Here is a 14256-nt window from a genome sequence, read left to right as displayed (position 1 = left end):
ATAAGTTGCAAAATGTTTTCTTTAGCGATTATTATTTCAATCATAGACTTTGTGTATTTCGATAGTAATTTAATTTATTACGAGGAAAAAGAGAAACACTCACGTACCGGACTCACCAACAATACTCTCTCTGAAAGCAATGATCGCTTTAGATAACTATCTACGACTTTCATCCTTCTCACCAGATAATTAATGGCAATCGAATGCGCATCAAGACATGACCATTACTGGCTGGAAGACATACAAATGTATGCGGAAGCCAGAAAATCTTTGCCAAGATTTCACGAGATGCAATATAATTAAATCATTAAATACTGACATCATATCTAAGTGAATGCAATAAACGATTACTGTAGCAACTTTGATTACCAGATATACCGGTAAAGATGTCTTATAATTTCGCACTTAATTTCCCTGGCAAAATTATTATATTAACATTTTTACACTCGTTGAAATGTATAATATTAGCTCCAACTTTTTAATTTTATTTGTATTTTTTAAATAATTCTCGTTTGCTAGGTCCTATCGGATCATATATTTACTTTTTTTACTGGATTATCATGCAAGGTATATATTAAAAGATACAAAACCAGAAAGAGGGTGTTTTGTGTGTACGGAAGAGAAGATATTAATTCTAAGTGTCAATTTCACTCACGATGTACTTCCCTTAAGATACTTCATACTCTCTCTTTATGCCTTTCACTGTTTCAATACTCGCATTTATGTTTTTTTGATGAATGCAATTGACTGCTGTCTCTATTAACAGGAATGTAAATTTACGAGTTAATCGATGGAAAAGTGAGGATTGAATTTGGGAAATTAATCATAAATGAAAAAATATTAATATTTATATATTAATTTTATTGTTTTATTACTAACCTTGACGAGAGACACACGAATGTTATAAATAAGGCATATAAGAAATATGCGTATGGAAACATTGTAGTATCGAGTTAATCAGTTACGCAGCTAATTATATTTAAAATACGACAATTTGTAACCTTTTCCGAATCGCATCCTTTGTCTCCTTTGGTACGTATGGATTTTTTAATGGGTCTTCATTTACCCTGCGAACATAACACTAGTAGAATAATACCAAGTAGAAAAAATGTTTTTTATATAATCTTTGACAAAAAACGCACAAGTCTAGATATTCTTCAATTTTCTAATTCGCTTTCTAATGCAAAAGTTTTTTTTTTTAATTAATTTAAATAGACTTTGCCCTTTAAAATGACCACAATGTTCTATAGTTTCTGAAATTTTTAAAACCAATTATAACATTTCAAAGAACAATTTTAGACTTGTAATTTTTTTTCAAACACTTTATATTAAATTACATTTAATGAGACAGATTATTAAATTATTATAAAATGTTTTTGCATTATTGAAATTATTCCCAAAAAACTTTACCTATAAAGGGCTGGTGCATCGGCACAATTAACATTATACCACCAGTCACACGCAAATTCGTTTTGATTAAAAAGTGTTCCATTGGTGCATAAAAAGGAAGCACCCTGATGCCCTTCTCGTCCGTCATGGCAAATGTGATATGCCTGTAAATTAATAATATTATTGAGTATTAGGTGTACACGCATACATAAAAAATTGTATTAAAATTTAAATAATAGTTACGTGCCGAATCTATTATAAAAATTAGATAACAATGGAATTTGTACATTAATAATATGGAATAAAGAAAGTCACTCAAACTAGTCGAATAAGGCTAATATGATGCTTTTCTGTTGCATAAACGTCATAATTAAGGAATTAATGCGAAACATGTTGTGCAAGTTTACTGAAAATAATAGGAGCGACGTGAAACGGTAGGAAAGAAGTCAGGTTTAAGGAAATACAAAGGAAGCGAATGACATTCTTGAAAAGGAAAGTTTAGCGCGCGTTCTGGAAATCAAGTTGCGATGCATGACGGAGCATTTGAGTCACGTAACGTCATTTATATCAGAGTGCGTTTTATTTTTTGCGAAAGAATCAGTTTTGTATTTTCATGACATCATTATCATAAACTTCAGATGCATGGAAAAAAAATTATAGTAATTATATTGTATTATATTGCTAATTTGTATTGTAAATGATATTGCTAAATTATTTTAAAATTTAGTTGTGTGGATATAGATTTAAAAATAATTTTGATGGACCATCAAAATAATTAGGTAGGACACTCCAACTGATTGTTAGAATATGAAAACTTTTTATAACATTGCTCATTATGTTTGAACGTTTTTTACACGTAATTATTTTAATGGTCTAATAAGATTATTTTTTAATCTCTCTCTCTCTCTCTCTTTCGCTTTAAATAAATTTTTAGACTTTAGCTTACAAAATTGTTCTTTCTATATGATTTTAAATGCGAGTATTAGAGATAATTTGTGAGAAGAGATGTTATTTTTCAAAATTATGAAGGTTGTCAGAAAAGCAAGAAGACAAAGTTGCATTCAGCATATCTCGATATAGACTGAGAGAGGCTGAATCGAGCTCAATTACGATAACAATTTGCCAAGACTGTTCTCCTACGGAGTTTGTCTTTCACTGAGGCGAGATCGGTTCTTACTCCCGCATTGCCTTGAGGTTTTAATAATGCCAGTCCATTCTCTTACATAATAAATCCGCTCTACTTCGACCGTGCGCAGCGTGAGCCGCTCGCGGTCGAAATCATTGGAATGATTTTACCTTGCTCTCCGAATAGTTTCCATCGGTTTTGCACAGCAGAACACGACACGGAAAGGCGCGTAATGAAGAACATTAGTTTACAAATATATGCATATTGTTATGGAAAGAACAGTTTTATGTACGTTGAAGTATCTAAAATTTAGCTAGATACAAATCTGAATATACATACACACATAGAGCTAAATTTTTAAATCTTTAGCAAAATATATTCCGTGCATTAGATCTGCTCATTGATGAATCTTTAAGACATTATTAAGATTTATATTGTTTCTTTTATCGATCAAATATTGTTTAATTTACACTTTCACATTAATTTTAAATAATGCTGCCATATTTTCCAAAGCTATAAATCATGTTTGCTTAACATCGGCATATTTGAGCTTAATCAACTTTAATTTAAATTGTCACGTGTGGTTATATTCTTTTTTATTGTTATTATTGTCTATTCAATTAATTCCAAAAACTTTCAACTTTCAGAAACTTTCAACTTTCCAAAAATATCAAGATAATTCATTTTTATTACTTTAATAAAAAACGATAAATAATGATACAGCTTAGTAACAGTCAGTGTAAAATATTAAAATACATAGATATGCATGAGTACCTGACAACCGGTTTCCACGTTTGCGTACATTCCCGGTACGACTGGAACATGTGCGCAGGAAAAACTAGTAGGCGGGACTGTGTGATAGATAGGATAATCTATTCCGGGGATTCCGGGAATCTTGCTGAAATCTTGACCTTTCTTCGGTTCTTCTTTTACGACAATAGGTCGCTTAAATCCCACTACCGGTTGGAAATTTTGATAATCGTCATAATAATCGCTCACTACTATTCGTTCCTAAAAATTAGCAATTATATATTAATAATATTAATACTAAAAAAATAAAAACAGAAGCGTTATTACAAATTAACTTATTAATAAATTATTATATAGAAATAGTTATATACATAGAGAGAGACATACGTAATCAATGTTTATAAAATATGAATTCTTTAGACGAAGTAACAAATGGTCAAGCGTTTGTATAATAATGTAAGAAGTAATCTCTTCCAATTATACCGGGTTATAACTCACTTTCACAGTTTAGAAAAAGTTTGAAGCCCAGCAGAGTGTAACGAACCTTCGCAAAATGTTGCCTTGATTTATTCAAAGTCAAGGACATTTTTTATACCATTCTTTTACGATTGCGGTTACATTACGAAACCAATAAATTTGATGCGACTTTAATAAAAAAATGGAATCAATTATCAATGTATGTATTTTAGTATAATGTGGCGTATGCATGGATGCTACATTGATATTGAATATACCCTGCTCAAAAAGTACGATAGAAACTGATAGAAACATATAGAAAGTTGATAAAAATTTAATATGATTTTATCTGAATCTATCGTTTCTATCGGACACTAGATTTCCTGCCAGATAAAAAAGTTATAAAATTCTATGGTTTCTTATTGTATCTGAATTAAACGATTAAAACTTTGTCTGAATACGACTACTTTTCTATATGATCTTATCTACTTATCGTACTGAATATAAAAATTATGATGTAAAGTTTATATAAATTAATCTGAAATTGTCCCTATACGTTTTTATTAAAAATATGTTATATACTATAATAGTTTTCTATCATTGTCTATATAATTGGAGATATTTCAAAGAGGGAAAAATTATTTCGCCGAACATAACATTCTATCATTCTTTATCGTGTCTGAATCAAACGATTAAAACTTTATCTGAATGTAGAATTATCTGAATAATTTATACAGACTTTAAGTCGTAATTTTTTTATTTAGTAAGATAACCAGATAAGATAAAAGCGCACACGCTTTTGCTCTCTCACTCTAAACAACGGTAAGCGCGTGCTATCACGCTCACGCTACCTCTCTCTATTTCTTTCTGCCGCAAGGTGATAGAGTCCTTGTGCGACTCTCTTTCTTTTACATGGTTATAAAGTCCTCGTTCGACTCTCTTCCTTTTACATTTTTTGGACCATCACCCTCTTAAACAACGACAAAGACGTACAAAATTCAAGACATTGTAGCGAGCCGAATCGTCATTTGAAAACCTCGGAGCAAGGAACGCCGCCATTTCCTTGAGCAGCCCCCCTTTCCTTTCCCCGGAGATACGTGATCCCTTCTAGAAGCCTCGATTTCTGCTTTGGCCCATGCATAGATTTACATTAAATATTAACATTAATTTTGATTTCTTTTAATTTATTTCTATTTTACTTGTTAGCAATACTTTCTTTTTTTTATTTCAATTCTGTGTCATATAATAAAAACATTTCCATAATATTTTAGGAATTATTTACAGCTAGTAAACCATATTTATTAATTTCTCCTACAACGATTAATTTAAATAAAACATGACTAGATAGAAATTGCTTAAAAACGATAGGTAATCTATACGAAAAATATGATACAGAAATGTAGAAAGCCTATCGTATATTTCAGATAATATTTACGACCAAATATTTACGAACCAAAAACACGACAGAATACGATTAATTTATGTAAAACATGACTAGATAGAAATTGATTAAAAACGATAGGTAATTTATACGATACAGAAATATAGAAAGCCTATCGTATATTTCAGATGACCGATTTAATATTTACGAACCAAAAACACGATAAAATACGATTAATTTATGTAAAACATGACTAGATAGAAATTTATTTAAAACGATAAGTAATCTATACGAAAAATACGATACAGAAATATAAAAAGCCTATCGTATATTTCAGATGACCGATCTAATATTTACGAACCAAAAACACGATTCAATTAGATAGAACTTTTTGTTATCTGATTCTATCGGATTTTTTTAGCAGGATATACTGATATTTGAATCTTTTATTTAAAAATTAAAGTCGCATCAAATTGATTTACTTTGAAATGTAATGGCAGCATAGAAAGATGATGTAAAGGAACGTCCTTGACTTTGCTTGCATGCGTACGTATATATATATAAAGTAATTGTGGTATAATACAATGTATAATATAATACATATATGTCATTGTTGTAACAAGATTTTAATTATATTTGTTAAAATTTAACTGAATCACGGTATTTAAAAAAAATATTGATCCACTATTTGATAATTTATTTTCGTACATGAATGACAGGGATAATTCAATTTCTTAAAGAGGAATCTAAGAAAAAATCACTTATTAGACAATTCTTATGGACTATTTGATATAATTTTTAGTTATAATTCTTTTTACATTATAACTATTTAAAAATGCCAGAAACATGGATAATCTAAGCAAAAGATAAATTATATTTTAAAGGTAGCCATTGTCTATCAAAAATAATTTATAAGTATTAGGTATGCTGTAGATATTAATAATAAACACTTTTTACAACGTAGAAATATTTCTGCTAAATAAAATCGAAATTTACCTGCAATACGGCCGAATAGGGCGCTGCCATAGCGGCGAATAGAAGTATACCAAGGATAGTACGATTTCCCGACATGACCGCACTGAGTTTGAATATGAACGAAACTGGACCAGTTTCCGCTGTGAGGCCGTGCTAGGTATACGAGACATTATGTCACATGAAGAAAGAGAAAGTCTAAACCACGCGTAATGCGGGAGATTGAACCCCTTCCATTATCACCCCCACAAGAGATAGAGATGTTGTTTCTTAATTGCACATTTATGAAACAAAAATTTGGACAAATAGGCTGTCGACATCGTCGGAATTGTGTCGAGATTCATGTAACTTGATACAACGTATAAAATAATTTAAAGAAATTTTATAATTCTTTCTTTTGGAACAAGATGTTACCGATACAAAACCAGAGCATAAAAAGAAAAAAAATATATCTCATTTATTATTAAATATAGAAAATAAAATCTTAATGTTTCCATTACAAAATTAAGTATTTTATCTTTGAATAGTTTTCTGTAAATCAAAGTTGTGATATTTTTATCAAATAAATTGTAAAATTTATAATTAAAATAAATGATATTTTAATTATTATTACGTCTGTAATCTGTGCTTAAAAATTAGAGCGTAAATTAAATGTAGTCTAAGACTAGTGATGTTAGAAGAAAACTCATTTATTAAAAATTGAATCCTGGAAAAATTATATTTAGTTCAAAGTTTTTATGCGCAATTATTTATAAATTTAGCTTATTTTTATGTAAAAACATATACAATTTTTTTCAAGCAGGATTTATGTGTTGAATTATATGTTTAATAATTAAGGTTAAATGATAAAACGCGCGTGATGTTATGTTCTAATTTAGTTACCAAAATACAATGTCTACCAATTAATATGTCAGGTATCATTACTTCTACGATTGTAATTTTTAACAGAAATAATACAAAGTATTAGCAAAGAATAATGAAGAAAATGGAAAAGTTAAAGACGTTTTATTTTTATTTTATTCTTTGCACATTATTAAATTTTGTTCGCAAAATGTCCGCGTGTTTGTTCGTTTCTATGATTCTTTTTTCTTACAAATTGTAACTTTCCGGTTTGTTGCAATTTTAATAATTCTTAATGCAACTCTAATAACACTGTTCGATACTGATCTTACACCACAAACTGGATCAGGATTCTTATACATTTTTTATCGTTAAAAATGTATCCGTAAGTAAAAATACTTTATTATTGTACATCACATAAAAAAAATGGATTAAAAGTTATTTTTGAGCTAAATAGTTAGAAAATATGACGTATGAATTAGACGTTTATGATCTAAAAAAAAAGTTTAAATTTGTCGAACAGTGTTTTTTATATTCTTAATTACAACGAATATCAAATTACGACAGTTATCAAAAGTGAAGTTAATGCTGTCTAATATATATAAAACTCTTTCAATCTAACATATTTATCCTGTTTTACATTTGCGTTATATAATAAAGCTTGCTTTATCTTATATTTTTTTAGTAATCATTATCTTTGTACATTATTGTATATTATTTGTTCATAATTATTTTTGAAGTTTATCTTTTAGATTTTGATGGTAGAGAACAAAACGTAAGCATTATGTCTGTCGTAATTGTGAACGTAAGATAAAGTAAAAAAAATACATCTATATGCAATGGCAACAATTCTTTATCACTTGCATTTCTTTCTCTTTTATTATCCATAGAAATCTACTTTATCGACTATCTTGCACTACTATATATAAGTTACTGAAGATTATCGCCCTCTGTATAAAGATATAAACACGAATGACAAGTCAGATATAATTAATTGATTTTTAAATATTTTTTATATAAATATATAAAATTATTAATGTGTATAATTTTTTCATTTTAAGAATATTTACATGTCCCAAAAAATTGTAATTTCTATAGACTTTCGAAACAATTTCAACTTAATCCTAACTTTAACAAAAGTTTTAGAACAGCAAAGCTAATTTAGAAACCATTAAAAATGAACACAATTATAAAATTAGAAACATATATAAAAACATATTTCTGGCATAACTAGATGACACATACATATGTGCTTACACTTTAATTTGTTAATATTAAAAACGTATTAGATATTAAAAATCTAGAAATTAAAAAATCGTTTGTGTTTATACGTAATATTTAAATATTTTAGTACATTAATGATATATAGATAATAATTTACATCTAATTGCAGCGAGACACTTTCTTATTTTTTATCTAAGAAAAGAGGTAGACAATTTAATTATATTACTATTGAGTAAAACTCAATTTTATATAAGAGTAACAAATTTATATATAAAAAATGATAAACGTATTTCAAAATACATTCTATACATCAATTTGTCGTGTAAAATATCTGCAATTTTGGATAACAATTACTTCTTTCTCTCTCGTAAATCTAAATTTATTGGTTTAAATGCCAATTGCGAACAAAGAATAATTTTGAATAATTTGAAATAATTGTTTTTAAGTATTCTTTTGTTATTTTATCAAAATTTTTCCTCTCCCTCCTTAATAGAGTAATTCAATAGTTATTTTGGATTTATTTTTTGCATTGTACGGTATAAAACCATTCGCAGCGGTTGTTTGCCTCGCTAAATGCTGTTCCTGACGGACACAGTGAAGATGTTTTTGACCAATCTGAGCAATTGTGAAATACCTACACAGAAAAATAAGTATTATTAAACGTAAAAGATACATATACATACACAAACATGCATATAAAGTAATTTTAATTTATTTAATTGCAAACAATTTATAAATATATTAAAATATATATTATAATATATTTTATAAAATGAATATGTTAATGTATACACCTACATACATATATTATTAATTTAAAAAAATACAGCTGTTATATTGCAATCGAATAAAGATCTTTTAAATCTATCAATTATCTGTGTTGTGATAACTTTATTATTACAGACTAAAATTTATTATAAATTGTTTGTTAATGAATTTATCTGTTTTACAACATTATTTTTTCATGATTTTATTGAATAATAACTTTTTATGTATATATACAAAACTACTAATTATATTTATTCTTATAACTATTACAACTTTATTGAGAGAAGCTTATTAAACAATTAGTAAACTGTAATCCGTTGTATCCGTTCACGTGCTTGATCGGAATCTTTCTTTGTCTAGGACGCAATTCGTACGATAGCGTTTAGTTGTTCTAAATATCGTGCGAGAAAATCGATGCAACAACGCGAAACAAGACTCGCAAGATTTTGCAACGTATGCCGCAATTCTGTCAGCCGTTTCGTTAAACGAGAGACTGTAACATAATAGACGATGCTGATTTAGATCACTCTACATTGAGTGTAAAAATCTGGATGAATCGTATACTTCACCTATCGGGAAAGTTTTGAAATCACTCGTCGCAGGTCGAAAATAACATTCTGACGCGATACGATTAATAATATGCTATTGCTCCATGACCTCGCAGATTAAGCTAGCTTGTAAGACAAGATCTAGTGATTTATTCGTGCGAAACATGATGCTCTAATAAAATTTGCAAGAAAGATAAAGTGTATACGTTAATCACAACAAGATGTATCGATATTTTGACAAGAGTATTATAAAGAAATCAATCCAAAAACATTGTTTCTGTTTTTTTTTCTGTACATGTTTTTTAATAAGGCAAAATTACACTTATTTAATCTCTAAATCATAATTTTATTTTAATTAAAGTCTTGTCTGTGAAATTTTATTGATTTATATTTTTTTATTTGATTGAGGCTAATAATTTTCAGTTTTAACTTTCCATAAGTTTGTATACATTTTACTTTTACAGGAATAATATTAAAAGAATTCTATTTACTACCTTTTTATTATTACTTACTACACAAAGTTTAGTAACTAATTAATACTAAAAAAAAAGGAATATAGATGACTTTGTTTACTTGGCACTTGGTTTCAACATCTGCGAACATTCCCTTTCTTCCACGGCAAGAAAAACTAGTTTCCGGTATTTTCGTGAGACTTGTATAAGTAGAATCGTGAGAATTGGCAACATTTGATGTAGCTTTCTGATAAGGCGTTGATGATAATTTTGATTCCTGATACTTTTGATGATGATGCTGTTGATTTCTGTCGTTATTTTTCTCACTAACGTGTCTCAAGGATCGTCTATGGAATTCATTGAGAAATCCTTCATAATCTGTAATGATCTGTCAAACGATGTCACTTTAGTCTACAATTATAATTTAGAGATTATATTGTAAATTGTGTTTTTTATAAAATAACATGTGTAAATATTTATTTGTTTCAATTTTTAAAATTTTATTTTTTCAAAAAATGCTGAAATTTTATACAAAACCAGATTTGTAGAAATGATGTAATAGAAAACAGAACATATTAAAATATTACCTGATGCGAATCAAAGAATTCGAGATTGTTAGCGAAGTAATCATCGTATGGTTCATATATGGTGTCCCATTCGTATTCTGTCCAGCTTGATAAATCAAATAGATTTCTATTAGGAAGTACGAGAGGCGTTACAATAGGTTTATAAACACCCGGTTTGGCAGGCGGTGCAATCGGAACAAATTGTCTATAATTTGAGTAGACCTGTGGCTTTGGATAGCCTTGAAGTTTAACGCTCTCGAAATTGTTTGGCGCTCTGTGATTTGTGTGCATAAATGGCTTTCGTATAATGTAAGTTGTGTCGACGGTTTTCGGGTAATTATAGTGAGGTCGACCTTCCGGCGACACGTATCGACCATCCGATGTTAAATAGACCTTGATTAGATGGGAATCAATGAATCATTAGCTATAAAGTATGCAATTTTTATTGCTAAATAAAACATTAATAAAATAATCAAAAGAATAATTGTACTTTCAAAGTATCTGATATATGAAAACATACGTCTTTATATTATTCCGTTTATTATATGATATATGCGCAAACGTGCCTTTATTATTTCTGGTATTCTTTGATCAGGATGAGGATGCTTGTGGATGTGCCGAGCATCCAGGACGACGCCGTCCGGCACGGTAATACCCTCCTTGTTCAATCGATTCAGCGCCAAACGATCTGTTCTGAAAGCTTCCTCTGGAATCTTGCCACCCAATGCTGGTAGCACTTGCTCTCGAAAAATCTGCCGCTTTTGCTGCAATAGCAATCTTTCGCGATTAAGCGCAGTATTTTGCTCGATCTACGTATATCGACACGATGGCAATATACCGCGAGTTGTATTTGCAAAAAATAAATTTAATTATTATTGTTCAATTTATTATTTATTTGTAATCGACTATAATATTGTGTTATAGCATGATGGGAAAATGTCAGTTATCTGTCCGAATCGAAAATGTCAGTTGTCATAATCAAATCTACTATCATCAATTACTTAATATCGTACGCGTTAGAGCGCGTACAACACGCTGCCTTGGCACGCTGGCATGCGCTCGTTCTTCGAGGCTGCTTTAGACACAGCTTCGTTAATAATCTTTCCGCTACACTTTCACCGATTACCCGCAGTTACGTCTTCGAGTCATCATTCTTCAACGAGTATCGATTTGACAAACCTGTGACTAACGAATTGTCGTCCTCGTGACAGGTTGACTGTATGAATTTAATACGACATATACGACGTATTGCGACTATTTGCTTTCATTGTTTGAGAAATTCACAATTAAATATATCTTGGAGGTATACGTTTACGAACTATTGTGACATGCATCATGTAAAATATAACTTTAATTTAATCTGACATATTTTTATCTGTTGTATTATATTGGATAAAAGAGACAATGTAAAAAAGCTCGCTTACGATTCTTAATTACTTAACCTTTTCCGCATTAATGTGCCCCGACAAAATTACGGTTGCCAACAGTAGTCGACACCAATGCCCTTGTCTGCTTATATTCATAGTGATCTCGTTTATGCGTCTCATCTGCTGTTCGCAGTTTATATTGTCGAGCGCATCCTTCCAACGGATTCTTGCTCCGATCTGTAATTCATAAAAAATGTTTTGTAATCTTGTGATTGTTTCATGAAAAATATAATTTTCTCTAAACATGTAATTTAATTTGTAACTTATTAAAAATTTAGTTCTATTTTGTTCATTAATAATTAAACAAAAATTAAAAATAGACCAATTATAGAGATTGATTTTATTCTTTCTGTGCAAATTTGAGCAAAAAAATTTATTATTACATATCAAGATGATCTTTATATATTGTTAGTTTTATAATTTAAAAATTTTTTGAGTTGGGGATCTTTCATTATAAATAGGTCCGAGTCTTTTCTGTTTTTCTTTTTGTTTTCAAAATTTTTTCGAAAATTGTCTTAAATTAATGTTTCTTTCATTACGTCACTACTCTCTGCATACCAAGCTAACTTGATGCATTATAAAAAAGAAATTTCATACAGAGAAAAGTGCATGGTTGTATTATTTTACAGCTTCTACAAGATAACCGCGCGTACATATTTTAGCGCGCATCTATACGCAGCGCCTCATTCGACCGGTGAAAATACATACGTGACTTCTGTGCATTGCATAATACGGATATGCAACACTGGAATGCAGGTTGGAGCAATGGGTGAACTCTAGCAGTAATGTTTGTGTGCAATGGCTTCACCTTACACTTATACATTATTATCGAAATATGTAAGCTGCAATTTGTCATTATCGGAAACTTCACAATCTAACTGTTTAACAATTTATTCTGCTTTCCTCACGCTATTACGAATAAATATATCCGCACATTTTACGAGATATGTAAATTACGTGAGATAATATGTTTGCGTAAACCTGTTTCCAACTGTATTGTGTTACACTTACAGCTCGATTCCCACGTTCGTAACATTTTCTCAGGTTTACGTAAATTTAATTAAGCATATTCGGCATCCAAGAACTCTATTTTTTCTTACGTTTATCTCTTTAGTTTTATCAAAACAAAACATTGAATTATTTATAATGATCGCGAGATCGCGCGATCAATGATTATCGATAATACGAGTTTACCTTGAGAGTAAAAATTCCAACGAGAGAGACTGACTGAAATGTAAGAACATTTTATACATTATTAATCCATTTTTAATAACGAATTGAGTGCAAAGTTTGAAAAATGTCCTTGATGTTCAGCATGCAGCACGTGAGATTCGAACGTTCTATTTAGAAATCGGCGTATCCGCTACCTACATACCGTTGGTACAATCGCTCACCGCTATCCCTTAGCCTTGTTCTAATTACGTCTGTGAGATGTAAGTTGTCGCAATCTTCTTCATCTCAACTCGTCACTACGTAATGGAGAGTGGTTATATATGGAATGCGCGAAAGAAAATTAATACGCTGAAAATATCTTCTACCAATATTACACATACTTTAAAATCCTGCAGCAAAACAATTGTTTAAACAATGTGATTCTTTGATATTTAATAAATTTAAAGATAAATTTTATGATATCTATATAGAGTGCTTTTGGTAACAGGTGGAAGAAAATTAAAGGAATAATCCGAGATAATAAAATAAAACGATAATCAGGAATAACAGAAAATTGTGATAAAGGCTTCGTTTTTTAATAATAAATGTTAAATATTTACATGCTTTCGACACTTTACACGAATGTTTAGAATTACAAATTCAAGAATAGCAAAATTTCTGTGAAGATTTTGTTTTATTATTTTAATGTTTAAATATATGCTTTTCGTAAACATTCAAATATTTTTAATTAAGAAATAAAGCTTTAATCATAATTTTGTTGTTCTTGATTTTTATCATATATTCATAACATATATTATACGTATGAAATAATATATAACAGAAACAACTACGTAAAAAAGATTAATGTAATTTTAATTTTAATTTGTAAAAAAAAATACAATTGAAAAAAGTACACTCTTACGTTGTACATTGTCAGGATTGTTTGTTTTTACGGCCGCGATAACGAGAATCGCTCTTGTAAATTTATGCAAGGTCATCGTTAATGTATTCTTAGTAAGTTTAACAAAGCAATTGTTTAGTGCCAGATTCATTTATCTTGTCACGACATGGCTTTCTCTCTTTTTCCCTTCCCTCCCTTCTCTCTCTCTTTCTCTCTCCCTCTCTCTCATTGTTTTTCTTTTTACCTCTCCTCAGTTTACACAGCTCGAACTAACGGTATAAGTTTTCACAGGTTTATAGTCGCA

At 29.6% G+C, this 14256-nt stretch overlaps 2 protein-coding genes across 13 annotated transcripts in view; one reads left to right on the top strand and one right to left on the bottom strand.

The window, feature by feature from the left end:
• The window catches only part of LOC105834851 (glycine, alanine and asparagine-rich protein), a 64239-nt gene that overhangs the window by 32517 nt on the left and 17466 nt on the right, over window positions 1-14256 (top strand). The gene's annotated exons all lie outside the window — the stretch shown is intronic.
• On the bottom strand, window positions 845-13796 carry LOC105840513. Its single transcript, XM_036285801.1, has 10 exons — window positions 12608-13796; window positions 11915-12076; window positions 11039-11236; window positions 10494-10865; window positions 10028-10294; window positions 8659-8772; window positions 6099-6230; window positions 3290-3526; window positions 1411-1553; window positions 845-1067 (listed from the first exon to the last, which is right to left on the bottom strand). The coding sequence occupies exons 1-10, from the start codon at window positions 12620-12622 to the stop codon at window positions 980-982; spliced, it is 1728 nt and encodes a 575-aa protein (XP_036141694.1). The 5' UTR covers window positions 12623-13796; the 3' UTR covers window positions 845-979.

The sequence above is a fragment of the Monomorium pharaonis genome, chromosome 4, assembly GCF_013373865.1.
Source record: "Monomorium pharaonis isolate MP-MQ-018 chromosome 4, ASM1337386v2, whole genome shotgun sequence".
Classification (NCBI taxonomy): Eukaryota; Metazoa; Arthropoda; class Insecta; order Hymenoptera; family Formicidae; genus Monomorium; species Monomorium pharaonis.
This window is presented reverse-complemented; position numbering and strand designations above follow the sequence as displayed.